Here is a 15,082-nt window from a genome sequence, read left to right as displayed (position 1 = left end):
CGCTCCTCCCCACCAGCATCAGTAACTATAGAAGCCAAAATTAGGATAGGCTATCTGGAACAGAACTACTATGGTCCCAAAACCACATGGAATCTACTCTATAGATAATTACCTGGGGAAACTAATTTTTTTTTCTAAGCCCATACTAGCCATTCTTTTTAATCAGAAATGAAAAGTAAAACTAGACTTATCTTATCTTGCCTCTGATGTTCCTAATATTTGCAAATATCAAAAAGACATCTCCATGAAAAAACAAGGACAATGAAAAGCTGGGCAAGGCAAAATGGCCAAGAATGGAATTTCTTAAGACTAGTTTCTGAATATCGTTACCATGTAGACCTATATAATATGGTAGTCACTGGCTGCACATAGCTGCTGGGCACTTGAAATGTAGCTAGTCTGAACTGAGGTGTATTGGAAGTATAAAATACAAATCAATTCTGAAGACTTAATAAAAATATAAAATATTGTATTCGCATCTAAAAATATTAATTATATGTTGAAATGGTCATCTCTTGGATATACTGAGTTACATATATTATTAAAATTAATTTCACCTGTCTCTTTTCACTTTTTAATATGGCTAATAAAATATTATAATTGCATATGTAACCTGCCTTTGTGGCTTACATTATATTTCTATTGGACAGAAATGACTTAGACAATAATCACTATAATATGTAGTAAATCTTGTGAAAAATTCTACCATTTGATCACCTGGCTTAGAACTCATAAAAACTTTGCCATACAGCATGAAACAGCCTTAAAACCACATTTCCTACTGAAGATCAGATAGTTTTCCATATCGTAATGAGTGTTTGGAGGGTAAACAAAGACAGAAAAAGGGGCTTTGGTGAAAACAAAAACAAAAACAAAAAAAACCAAACAAACTATAGGCTTAAGCTAACTCTAGCTTGATTTTTTCTGATTCCCAGACCCAATAAGTAATTCCTACTTCAGAGGAGAAGCTCTCGTCTTCTGCGTGGTTTCAAGGACTGTGAATCAGTATTAACAAGGAAATGAGCCTCTCTAAGGGATCTGAAGCCCTGGCCAGGTAAAAGCCAAAACGGTAAGGGTGAGATAAGTCATTTAGTAATTCCTTCAGGTTTACAGTCCCATCTTCTCTCCATCTGTACTTAACTTCCCCTCACTTCCCTTTTCCTTCCCAGCTTATGCCAGTGTTTACCCCCACTTTCTCCACTGTTGGTTATTTGTACATTTCTTTCTCCTCTCCTAATTCCAGCTGGCATCTTTCTCAACTTTTGATCTTTCTCCTTTCTTCCTGTTTTCCCTTTTCCCATTTATATATTTTTTAAAATTTATGTTACATAGTCAGAAAAAAGCAAGACATTCAAATACATTAAATTTCTTTTTACTTCCACAAGGCTCTTTATTGGGTTGTTAATTGTTTTTGTTCAGTTCTTTGGAGTTAGTGACCTCCCCCTTGGACTCTCCTGGTAGACCAATATGGTTCAAGAAGAAATCTTCACCATAATCATCTAAGCAGATTCCTAAGCCCTAATTACCCAGATCCAAAATCAGATTCTCTGGGTGGTAATCAGCAGTCTTAGGAGCATGGGTTAGCAAAATTAAGACTATCCATATCCTTGACGTTGATACATGTCCTACAAATATCTAATCTATCAAAAGTACTGAAAAGTACTTTTTTTTTTTTTAATGATAGCTTCTGGGGGAAAAAAAATTCAATTATTGGCTTCTGTATTTGACAATAAAAAAGCTGAGAAAACCACAGGCCTGGATTAATCAACAAAAGTTATCAAAGCAATGTTTACCAGAATTCCTTTGAGACTGGGGTAAATTAATTTAAGACTGCTAGTATGGGTTTCTTACAATGCATTCAGAGTAGTTTACCAAAGAAAGCTGACAGTCACTGCTGGAAAAAACATGGTCATCCAACTCAATTCAATCCGTATGAATGGAACTTATACTTTCACATTCTGCTCAGAGTGACTGCAGTTCAAGAACTGCATGCTGGTTTGGGACCGAAATGCTTTTTGGTTAAGTAAAAGTGTTTGAAAAGCATAAAATTTACTTTTACCTACTACTCTCTTCAATTATTGCTGACAATTTTGGGGTAGATTTTCATGATCTATGTGATACTTGTAAGCAATTTATAGTTGACTTTTAGGAATCAGTGTTTTAATAAAGTAGACCAAAACACAGGCAATTCTATTTACAATTAGGATAATGAATCAAAATTTGTTCTTCTGATGTTCCAAGGCTTTGAACTCATAGAGCTTTGATATAATGTTTCATAAACATATTTTTACTATTATAAACAGCTTCTCAATCCCCAGGAAATTAAGTTAAAGGAATATATTTCTGGTCTAGATTAGGCAATGCTTTTATTTATAAACTAGTGAAAAATTTTATTTTTAAAAATAATTTTTGTCAGAAGTGCTCCATGTCATCTAGAATGTTTAGATTATCAATAATCAGCTTTATGTCAAAACATAAACACATAAATAGAATCAGAATAATTATCAGTCGTACCTTATTATGTGTCTGAGTCTGTCCAACCAGTATGAGGATGTTGGATGAGATGATAGACAGGCAGAAGTTAATCAGAATTATAGACCTCTCAGAGCGTATGTACCTAGCCAGAGAGACAGAGAATATGTCCAACTTTAAAATTCAGCAGCAAGATGAAGAATTCCATATTATGCAAATTGGTGAAATTCATTCAGAAAAGGAAATACTAAAATATATCCTTTATAGAAGAAAATATATGAAAACCTTTTTTAAATAAAGATTATTCTCAGAGATACAATTTTATAGTGACACGGCATGTCCTAGAGTCCTTTAGAATAATTTTATTTTCTTTAGACATTAGTATAGACAACATGGCATTTCTGACAGAGTTCAAGTTGTATCTGAGATCAATATAATTTTTTTTACTAAAAACAAAATTTCTTGAAATATATCAATTACTATAATTAGCATTATGTATATATGTTTATTATCATATAAAATCAATAGAAACCAAAAGGAAAAACCCCACACAGATTCTCAAGTATCCCCTTATATACTAGAAAGCAACCATTACTTTCCTGAAACCATGAACACTCATCCACCATTTCATACCCTCAAATATTTTTATATAGTTTGGTACTCTCCATATTTTTCTTTTCCTAACTGCTCCAAAAAAAAAAAAAAAAGAAACAAACAAACAAGAAAAAGAAAGAAAAAGGAAAGACAAAAAAATGAATCTTCATCTCCAAAAACTAGTCCAATCCACAAATGATAATTTGCCATTAGGCTGGAAAATTACTTGGTGTCTGCCATATTTTACCCTTATGATGAAGTGTTTATATACACTCTGCTACATAACTTTTAAATGTATCAAGGATGTAAGCCATGGAGAAAATTGCTCAGAATCGGATGTTCTACCAGCTGTTTACCCTGAAAGGTTAACAGTTATTTTGCTTTACTGTACCCTGTGGTAAATCACTGAGTGACAGTAACAAAAAAGACATACTTGTACTTGCTGTGTATTTGAGGCTGCTCAATTTGTGTTAGTACATGGAATCACTTTCCACAGCAGGCATGGGTTTACTGTGCAGGGTTAGGTGGGTGCCAAAGATCTGGAGGCACTCTTTGGAAAATAAAATCTATCAAAGTTCTTTCTCTATCTCTGTCTTTGAGGAATATTTAGGCAGAAGCCCCACATTCCATCACATATTTCAGAAGAGAACACAAAACAAAAACAGAAGTAATAATAAAATACAAAAAGCAATTTTTTAGTATTAAAAAAAATGTCCTTCCTTCACAAAACAAACCCAAATAGGAATAACCCAGGTCAATTCTCAATACAAAATGCTTAACCTTGTCCCTGCATCATCAGTATCTAAAAATATAATAAACCACACACTGGGAAGCTAAAGACATCATCAAATATTAAGTTGTTTCTTCTTTGTGAGTAGGAGACGTAACATAAAAAGTTTAAGAGCTGCACAAAATTGACCCTTTACATGATGTTAACGGCTTCATGACAGCACAAGCACAGAGATGACCTTATTAAAAGGGTTTCAGTGATATCATTTGCTCTGTAAGTAGGAAAATCATGGTGATAAAAGACCCAGACTGACCACCTGGAAAGTCTTTAGATATTTCTACTATTCATTAATATTGAGTCACATTATTGCCTTAAAATTTTCTATAAAACCGTCTCAACTTCTAAAACTTTTTATAAACGTACTTGAAGTTTTAAACAAAATGTGTAAATGCATCATTTCAATACATAGATTAAAGAGATATGCTCAGTTGCTCTTTGATGTAATAACCCTACAGAACATATTTGTAGATGAAGAGAACATACCTTAGTGTATTAATTTTTTTATGAACATTTCTAATGACTATAAGGGACACCAACAATTTTCAAAATACTATGTTATAAATAAAATAATTCTGATGTTCATACATTTTGTAAATCATTAAAGATTTTAAAATTTGAACTTTTTTATTAGGAAAAAAGGTAGCAGGATCCTAACATGAGTGTCATCATACGGTAATACCATACGATAATGTTACAAGGTAAATTTAACGTTTATAACATTCATTAAATTTGCCATGCTACAAGATTCACTTAATAATTTAGGAATCTTGGAACTTCTATAAAATTATTAATACTACTTCAATTCTTCTATTTGTAGATAAAGAGTTGATTAGCCACTAAATGTTAGGAATCAAAATTTATGTTGTTCTTGGTACTACCTTCTACACTTCCCAGTTTCACATCAAGTACTAACAGATCCTTTCAGGTGTTTGGGTAATTCTTAGAAAACTAATAGGCGATTTCCCTGGATCTTCTGGATTAAAGAAAACTTTATTACGGACTAACTAATCTTACGCTTCTTTATATAGCATTTATACTGGCAATGTTTGTGCTAATGTTAGCTATAGGTATTGAGGGGTGAAAAGAAGGTGGAATTGGTGCCTGAACCCTAAGTATGGAGAAATGGAACTTAGTTCTAATTACTTCAGTGAGTATGAATTATGACACTGTTGAGATTGCCTGAAGTCCTGGTGCTTAAACACTGCTTCATTTTCCAAAAAGCGCCATTTAGGCAATTATGGGAGACAAAGTGGTCTTCTTCCCAGCCTTTGTCCATCTTGCTCTTCTACTCCCAGGGCAATGTCTGCTTGACTAACCCCTGAAGCTTGGATCTTATTGTCTATAATGCCATGCATAGACTGAACATTTCTTTCATTTCATGGGACTGATCATATTTTATCAGAGTTTCTCACTCTGTCAGTGTTTTACTACCACATAATTCCTTCCCAGGAAGGCAGAACCTCTATTATGTACCTGTGTCAATAGAACAAGAAAGTGTACATATTTTTGTTTGAAGTTTGAAAATTTTAGTATCATTGACAATATCCTGGACAATTAATTTTTATCCTCAAAAGAGTGAAAAATATAAAAAAACACAAAAAACTTTTTGGGGAAGGATATAAATCAAATGACCTTTCTTTAGTAAATTATAATTACTTCTGCAACTGAATTGTTTTTTAACTTAAGTAACAGTAAAACACAAGGACTAACTACTTTTGCAATTTTAGTATTGCAAATATTAAGGAAATAATATACAATTGTCTATTTACTAATATAATAACCATTTTGGGACATTTTCAATAATCAAGATGAATATACAAATGTTTTACACTTAATATTTTTTAAATCCATTAGGAAGTTTGGCCATTTGGTTATGTACTATTTATCAATATGTGAGTAGACATAATGAAATGTCTAAAATATACAGGTCTAATTTTTATTAATAGAAGAAATCTTAAAGAAATACTAAATTTTCATGTACTATCAAGCAGACGCAATTTCAAGTATTGTGGAATAAAGTTTTTCAATCACATCCCCTTGTTTATGTATTTTTTACTTCTTTTAACCAATTTGTCAAAATCTGACTTTTTGGAGACATTCAACCAAGAGGCTTTTCCTATAGCATTGTGGTATTATGTTAATGCATTAATAATATACAAGATTTACGTGTTATCTGGGATATAATGAAAGCATGTGTTTAAATTCTTAAGTTTAAAACTTAAAACTTAAAAATTTGGAGACCACATTTCTATAACAGAGAAATTATTTTGATTGTACCAATTAAACTCTCAAGCTCGATGGCAATTGGGATAAATAGAAACAAACATTGACTGAACTTGGGGGATAAGAATACCATGTTTGAGGGTAAGCAACTTGTTGAAAGCTATCATCATTTGAATTGGGAAGAAAAGTGTGTGTGTTTTATTTTCTCATCATAGGCAAATACAAGAAAATTAGGTAAGATGATGATTATGATTATTATTATTGAGCTCATTTATTATAGTTCAACCACAGCGATTATAACTTTGTTCTAAAAATACTTCTTTTAGTAAATTAAAAAGAAAGGACACATAATGATTATCATATTGTCAGATTTAATCTGAATAAGAGAGCATTCCATTCCAAGTGCATTAATTGATTACATACCTCCATAATGCTGCATAGACAACTGCGAGGGTGATCAAGGCCAAGCAAGAAAGGCCACTGCCTACTATTAGGGTAACTGAAGGTGTACCAGAGGATTCCATGATCTGTATATTAAACAAAAGAAACACAAAAAGACATAATTTTTTTTATAAATGAAAATAACTTCTAAAGTCAGCAAAACTATCCTAATACTCAAAAACAGCCAACAGAGTTGTTAGTTACCAGATAATTACCCAGTAATCACTGTGTTCATATATTCTCAACCTCTAAAATGACTAATTCTAGCTCCCCCTCTCTCCCACTGTGAAGTAATAAAGTCCTTAGAGTTTTAAATGCTTGATTATGGCATATTACCCATTATGGCTTTCTACAATAAATACCTAAAACTAAAACTTGGTGAATATTCACATGTTAAATTTTCTCTAGCTGAACTCTGAAGTAGCATTCAGTTTTCTTCAACAACTATAGTTCAGTTATTTCATAGTATGCTTTTTGGTAAAATTTACTTTGATCTTCCAATTTATAACTCATTGTTACCCCATCCTGGTACCTAGATACTGAAAATTTTTCAAACTTTCTGACTTTTGACAACTTTGTTCTAAGTCAAGTATTCTCTTATTTAATTTCACTTGCTTGGCCTCTAAGGATATAGAAGAAAATCAAATTTCAAATGCAAGAACTTACAACATATTTTGTGGGTGTTTTTTTTCTATTAACAAAATATGCAGAGATAATCTTCACAATACCAGTATCAGTCCCTAAATACATGACCTTGACAAATAAGCCTTATATATATTTTAAAACACATATAAAGATTATAAGCAGTCACTGACTTCAGAGGTTTCTTTCCTTAGACACTAACATGATACTAATGAAATCTGTTGTTTTTCTTATTTTTAATATTGGAAGTTTGAAGAAATACATTTTAAGATCAAGTGTGTTCCAAACCTTAGGTATGCACATCAAATTATATTATGTATTTTTGTCATCAAAATAAGTAAGAAGAGTGAGGCATATTTAGGCCAAATTTAGACAAAAAGTCACATTCATCTTATTTTTGAGTATTTCAATATATTGGAAATAATTTTTCAAAATACATTTGATGAGTATATTATTTTTCTTTTAGACAGTTTATGCAGCTATTACAGAAATTAGGTTTTTTTTTTTTTTTTACAAGCCTACACTTTTAAGGAATGATTTTACAGTTTCAGGCAGTCTGTGCTTTCATGAAAACTTCATTTGTTTTTTTTTAAATAATATCCAAGGACACCCCCAGAAAACCTGTACTGAAAATATCCAATGCAGATATGCAATATGTTTGGCTTATAGTATCTGGGGTCTTCATTCTACTACCAACAGTATTCTCACAAATTCCCCAGACCAGCTTTACGGTTCCAAAATAAAGGTTAAGTTGGCAATTATTTTTATTTGAAAGTTTGCAGCATATTAGTAATATGATGGAGTACATCCTCAAAACTATACTGCAGAAATTTCAAGTTAGAAGACATAAAATTGAGGAGAATTTAGTTACAGCACACCAACTAGAATTCATTTTACCAAGCTACTGTAGCTAAGGAGGAGACGAACCCAATTTTGCCACCCTGCAACATTTTCCATTTCCCCTTTTAAAAAGCAGTTCCCTGGAGAAACACTCTCCACAATGTCCCTGCCTTTGCATTAAAGCCTTGTTTTCCCTTTGTTACTTACTATTTCTCTAGGTTGCTGAGCCAAAATGGCGAAGGTAGAGAGACGATCACATAAGCATTTCGTATGGGATGCATCGGTAAGCACAGTTTTACATCCCTGGGTGGACCACGTTCCCAAAGACTCGTTCCTGCAAAGGGGGGGTTGGGGGGGAGATCGGGATAAATACGCCTGACGGCCAAATCCGTAAAGAAGAAATGCAGTTTAATTGAGAGAATCGTCTACTGTAATTCCCGTTCAGAAAAAAAAAAAATCTACTTGTTGTTGAACAGAACGTAATTTAGATGCATCTCCAGTAATGCAAAGCGAGAGTGTTTGGAAAAAGCAAGCAGGCGGGTGCAGCGTGCAAAGAGCTGTCCAGCGCCGGAGGTGCTGAAACCGGGACTAGCTCTGTCCAGCCCTCTGCGAGGAACAGCAGCGGCGGTGGCAGCACGAGCAGCCGCCAGAGCGTTGGCAGCCACTTCCTATGCTCATCGGATCGTTTCAAACACTCAGAGTGTAAAGAGGCTTTTCAGATTTTCATACCAGCTCTGATTCTCGTCCTGTATTTTTGGATCGTGAATGCTGGCTTTTAAAATGCGGATTTCTCTGAAAAGCCTGCCTAAAAGGTTATATAGCTTGGGTTGTTGGGTGATAGGATCTTTTCCGCTGCTGGTTAGGGATTTTTCCTCCCTTTAGAATTAGCTGCTGTGAAAATTTCACCCTGGAAACGGGAAGCAGCAGCAGCGGCATCAGCTGGTTACGACTCTCATTGCTTTTGCCTGGTATCCAGGGGAGGGGTAGGTTTCAGACATAAGCTTCCCACTCCACACTTCATTCAGCCCAACACGCCTCTGAAGCCCTTGACATTTCTTCCCCTGACCTGCGTCTCTGCCCTGGAGTAGAAACATTAAGCTAACACCAAGTCTGCTAAAACATTTGGAGGAATAACCCTACCCCAAAGTCCAGTAGGAAGGGGGAAAGAGGGTCTGCTTCAATTTTCTCTTTGGTATAGCCATTCAAAATTCTAAAGCATATGGTTTATTTCCCACCCCAGCAGAACAATAAAAATGGTATCAACCTACGCTTTCTTAGTAGGGGGGTTAAGATGGGGGAGAACCCTTCCACCCCCAGCTGATCTACTCTACAGGAAGAGGAAGAAAAGAGAAAAAAAAAAAAAGCTAGAGAGCTCGACCAATCAACTTTATTAGCATTACACGTGTTATATACTGAATGCACCAATTTTCACCTCCCCTCCCCCAGGTATGGAAACTCTCCAACTAGCAAAACCTGTGTATGTGTGTTTTAATTTCAAACCATATTACTATCTGTTAAAAATTACTCTAAGATTCGAAGCGAATAACACATAACTTTGAATGTGGTACTTTTGATTTCACCTACTCCATCCCTGAATGCCTAAAGCTATTGGGTTAAATATGCATGCAGTCTATTTCTGAGAGATTTCAATGAGAGAGTCTTCTCTGTGACAGTTGGACTTCCAAGTTGAGCTACAGAACATAATTCAGACTATCCTTTTAGGTATCTAGAAGCAATATTTTTTAATATATGTGATTTTGTATCAATATTCATGATACAAAATACTCTTAATTACAAGTTCTTTTAAGAAGGAATACACTGTATTTGAGGAGGGCCACATAAAAAAATTAAGTTCACCCAAATACTTTTAAGTATTATCAATTCAAAATTAGGTCTCTTTTCTTTCTCATGATGTTATGCAGCCATGTCAAATTTAAAAAATATTTATCAGTTATACCTTCAACCAACTGCAACATTATTAAATTCCAATTCTACCTAACCATAGCAGCACTTCAATTTATTTCATTAGCTGTCTGTCTCTTCTCTTCTTGAGACAAACAGTTAAAGCCAAATGAAAAACATTTAGCTTAGCTGATTAAACTTTAAAGAAGAAAGATATAGTTAAGAGAACCTGACATATTTTAAAACATAACATCTACATTATTCATCCTGGATGGAAGCTCTACTTTAATGCAGTAGCTATGCTTTCAAGATGGAGTCTAGTACTTAAACTTTTCACATTATGTAGCTATGATCAATAAACCAATTTAAAATCTTAATAAGGAATAAAAACTGTACTGTAAATAAGACCTCATATGAGACAAAATTATGTATTTATATCCAGGTAATTAAGAAAATGTCAGCATCACTAAACGCTGGCTATCAGATGTTAAGTCTATGTTCAATATAATGATGCTGGACTCTGAAGATCATTAAATTTTACATGACATCCTTGGAAAAGTAGGTCAATTTACTTTACTTTGTTTGTATAATGATTGCATTGCTGACCTGACCCAGCCTTGGGGAAAACTGGAAAGTGACTCTGGTCTCACTCCCCCCAAGCATGAAATGCTTCAAATCCCACTGGGCCCCTTTCCATGTGTACCTTCCTGAGGCTACATAGTCTGTGTCCCTACCTTTCTTTGGAATTATTATCCCTTTGTTGACTTTATCTGATTAAACTAATAAATAATATGAGTGACTGAGTGTAGTGTGATGTGCTCATCTCAGTTTAAAACAAGGTATAAACACAAAATAATGCATCTGAGAGGAGAACATCAGAATTTGGAGCAGATAAGTAGTAGAGAAGATCTTGAAAGGTAAGAGGGTAACTACCAACTTCTACATTTAGTCAATCCCAAGACCTGAGTAATAAACATGGTACCATTCTCAAGCTATATTTTATATTGTTTCATAAAACCTCTTAATATTTTAAAACCACATAAACTCTTACAATTAGTTTCTAAATCACAAGCATACATGTCACTATTATTACAAGACCTACAGTATGTGTCATCCGTATTTTCAAACACTTCATAGCTTATTCTTTGAAAGCATGGTACACGTGTCTGATTGATTTCAGGGAGATCTTGTAAAGCAAACTGGTATTTGGTAGAGCTAATGTGAAGCAAAATAGCTTCCCCAGCCTGCAAAGAACAAGGTTTTCAAACATGTGGACTATTGCAGCAGTCATATTATTCTTCCAAAGTCAGTTTTTTTTGCATATTATGATTAATGGTATATCTGTGAATTATTTTTAGTTATTAAGCCTAGGTTTTCATCAATAAGGCAAATTAATACAATGAAATATGTAGGAACATTAAAGATATAATAAGAATAACAGACTGACAATATCAGAAGAGAACACAGAATGATGATACAGATATACATATTATACTGAAAATCACATACTTCTTTTTCACAATGTCTTTTCTGGGCATTAAAATTTATTTCAAATAGTTTTCAAAAATAACTAGGCCTGCAGAAATTCCATACAGCCAGCACAGTCTTTGTTGGTTACACCTACATTCACCCATGTTAGCTGTTAGCTGTCATCTGTACCTCTTCTCCTTCTTCCTATTATTAGGCTGGCTAAAAGAAGAGTCTGCCTATCCCAAGTATTCAAAAGTACATACCCACAAGCACAGAATTTTGTGAAAATGTGAGACACAAAATCTATTACTTTCTAGCTTAATATTTATTTGAGGCCTTTCCCCAATTTCATAACAGTCTACCTGGTGTCTTTTTGGATCTGAGTATTTCACTGGGTTCCTGATTTCATGGGAGCTTTAAATAATATAGCATGTGACTATATTCTCTAGAATTTAAGATTAGAGAAAAAAATTTTCTGTTCTCTTTGACAAAAAGTTGTTTAGTAAAACCTGATAGCAAAAACTTAGAGTGACACATTTCAAAACTGTTCCAAGAAATCAAACTTTTATCTTTTGAAATACCAATACAACCAGACATTTCACTTGAACCATTCTTTTATAAAACTGTCTATTCTGCTTCATAATAAATCAATGTGTAAAGTATTTATTATGAATAAGTTATACACTTAAGGAGGTTTATTATCTCTTAGGATATTAATGGCCCATTTATTCAAAATCAAAATAGCTACAATGGCAATCCAAAAAATTTACACACAATTTCTGAGTACACTGTTCTTACAACGTATGCATACTGAAAGAAAGTAATTGTTTCCCCTGATAACAGTTACTAATTTCAAACAAGTAGGTGAATCTATACTATTTTAATGTATAGATTACACCCAACTAAATGATGTATATATAACTCTTGGTGTAAATTGTTCCCACAGTACAGAAAGTTTTGGAGTACAAATGAGCAAATGTTCTCAATTTTGAGGTGAAACAGTATTTGAGGGTAATTTCTACTTTTTAGGACATTGCAAATATTGCAAATATTGTTATCTCTAGCAATTGTTACTATGTCAAAACACAGTGAATAAAAAATTAGAAAGTTTTGTTAGAAGTAACCTTAGTGAGCATCTAGCCCATTGGTTTTCTACACTTGATTATATTAAAGTTACCTGGAGACCTTTAAAAATTAAGCCCCGGGGTGGGCCTTAGGCATTATTACTTTCCTAATGCTCCCCCAGATGATTCTGTGTGCAGCCAGGGTTGAGAATCACTGATCTATCCCAACCACTTAGTTTTATAGATAAGAAAAGTGAAGTACAGTGAATTTAGGAGACTTGTTTTAAGTTGGAGTGAGAAGCAAATTTGGTCTTCTCACTTCCATACTATAAGTTTTTAATGCTAAGTTTTAATTGCAATCTCTTTTAAAACAATGTAACATGTCCTATGAAGTTGTAAGAATATATGAATGTCATGCATATTTACACTTGCAACCATTGTGGCACTAGTGTCACAGTTTTAGCAAAGTGAGTTATCAATGGATAAAGTTAGCAAAAGGTAGGTAGACTGTCCTACTCTATCGTTTATATCCTATATTTAAGTAACATATCATATGATGCGTTAAAGAAAAACATTGATTTTATACCAATTTTTCATGACATAAAACATATCCTGTCTCTTTAGTGAGATCATTTACTGTTTTGGGTGATACAAAAGCTTAAATTCCAAATTCTGAAGACACAATAATGGGTGAAAGTTATAAGTTCTTTTTTCCTTCTAAACACAATATTGTCTGTATTGTGATTCAATGGAAGACTTATTCAAAATTATTTTATATCAATCATAACATTGTCTGTATATAGTATTATATACTAGTATGTGTGTGTATGTGACAATAAATAAAGAGTAACACCCACATAAAGCATATATACTTCATTCATTGGGATGAAATTTAGAAGCAGGTACTTTGTTACCACCAGAAAGAGCACTTATCATCCACTGTGCTGGGCCTGGAATTAATAGTGACCCCTTTATACCAAAACATTAGATTTCCAATTTGTTATAGAGAAATGAAGTAGTTCCAGGAATACTCTATATTTAGATCTTCCCCCACAATCCTCTGTGTATATTAATGCTTCCCATCCAACACTAGAATATTAGTTGATAAATTCATCTCACTCTCTTTAGTTATAAAATTAACACTCTCCATGCCATACTAGAATATCAGTGTTTTTTGAGAACTGTATCTTGTTTGCCTTTGAATCTCTGCCATTTGGCTTTTCACTTAGTAGGGACTAAGTGATGTTTGTTTAGTTAATTTAATGATTATTTACATTTCAAGAAATGACTGTTAATACTGATAGATCCAAACAAATTGTCTTAGCTCTAATTCATTTGTTCTTCTTCAGCATATAGTAGAAATGTAATCTGAAGTGTATCAATGGTTCTGAACAGGCTCATCTATTTGTTTTTGGTCTCAAACATCATTTGATGACGAACTCTGAAAGATTCAGCATGGTATAGTGATCATGTTCAATCCAGCAGCAAGACCTGAGTCTTCACTAACCCACCAGTCAATAGTATTTAGTGAGTGCTTTTCAAATGCTAAAATAGAAGACATATTAAAAAAATAATAACAACATAGTTTAAGAAGCTGACAATCCGGTTGGGAAGACTATACAAAATCCAAGAATACGTTTTCTGCCTTATTACAAATTATTCCAGAAAATGCTATCAGTTCTACCCTTCTATTCTAAGCAACCATTGTCTCTTGCCTGGGTAAATCCCATCACTGGGCTCCTCACTTCCATTCTTGCCACCTAGCCTCAAGTTAACACAGCAGCCAGAGAGATCCTGTTGAAACATATGTCAACTCATGTCACTCTGTTCAAAACTCTGTCAGTGGTTCTCCTGATCTCACTTGGAGTAAAGGACACCTATCTTACAATGGCCTATAAACACCTGTAATATCTGGTCTGTCATTGCTTCTTTACTTTCATCTCCTAACATACTTGCCCTTTGCCCATCATTTCCAAAGGCATGGAGCTTTTTGTTGTCTCACCTTGGCATTCTGTGCTGGGAATTGCCTTGGCCCAGAATGCACTCCTCAAAGATATTTACATTCCTTACTCCCTCACATCATGTAGGTCTCTATACTACGTCATTCCACCAGAGATGTTGTCACTGATTATCCAATGCCTTATATTGGATAACTACCCATCAGTAGTAAGTTAAAAATGGCCATGAATTCTATATAACTCTTCCCATCAAAAGGTACAGTTTATTTCTTCTTCCTTTGAATCCTGGTAAGCCTGGTGACTTGATCAGAGGAATGCAATGGAAATGATTTGTGACTTCTGAGCCTTGGCCTCAAGAGATCTTACAGTTGCTATTCTCATCATCTTTTCCGCTATCATGTGGAATAGCCCAGGTGAGCTTCACTGAGCATGAGAGATAGCACCAACTACCGGACATGTGAGTGAGACCATACCAGATCATCCAGCCCCAGGTTGAACTGTCAGAGAGAATTACAGTTTCATGAATGACATCAGATGAAACCAGCGGAAGAACCAACCAGCTGAACTCAACCCAACAGCTGAGCCATACAATTGTGAGCAAATAAAATAGTTGTTGCTTTAAGCCACTAAGATTTGAGGTGGTTTGTTATATAATAATTAATATATTATCCAACAATTTCTCATAT

General features: G+C 34.0%; 1 protein-coding gene across 1 annotated transcript in view; it reads right to left on the bottom strand.

The window, feature by feature from the left end:
• Window positions 1-15,082, bottom strand: part of ADGRB3 (adhesion G protein-coupled receptor B3) — a 697,706-nt gene that overhangs the window by 146,515 nt on the left and 536,109 nt on the right. The window contains exons 16-18 of the mRNA XM_040643606.1: window positions 8,210-8,336; window positions 6,503-6,606; window positions 2,515-2,617 (exon numbers count right to left, since the gene is read on the bottom strand). Of these exons, the coding sequence (XP_040499540.1) occupies window positions 2,515-2,617; window positions 6,503-6,606; window positions 8,210-8,336 (334 nt within the window). The remainder of the gene's footprint in view (window positions 1-2,514; window positions 2,618-6,502; window positions 6,607-8,209; window positions 8,337-15,082) is intronic.

This window comes from Ursus maritimus, unplaced genomic scaffold (genome assembly GCF_017311325.1).
Source record: "Ursus maritimus isolate PB19 unplaced genomic scaffold, ASM1731132v1 scaffold_29, whole genome shotgun sequence".
In the NCBI taxonomy this organism is placed as follows: domain Eukaryota; kingdom Metazoa; phylum Chordata; class Mammalia; order Carnivora; family Ursidae; genus Ursus; species Ursus maritimus.
Note: the sequence above shows the minus strand (reverse complement) of the source record. Positions and strands in the feature narration are given on the sequence as shown.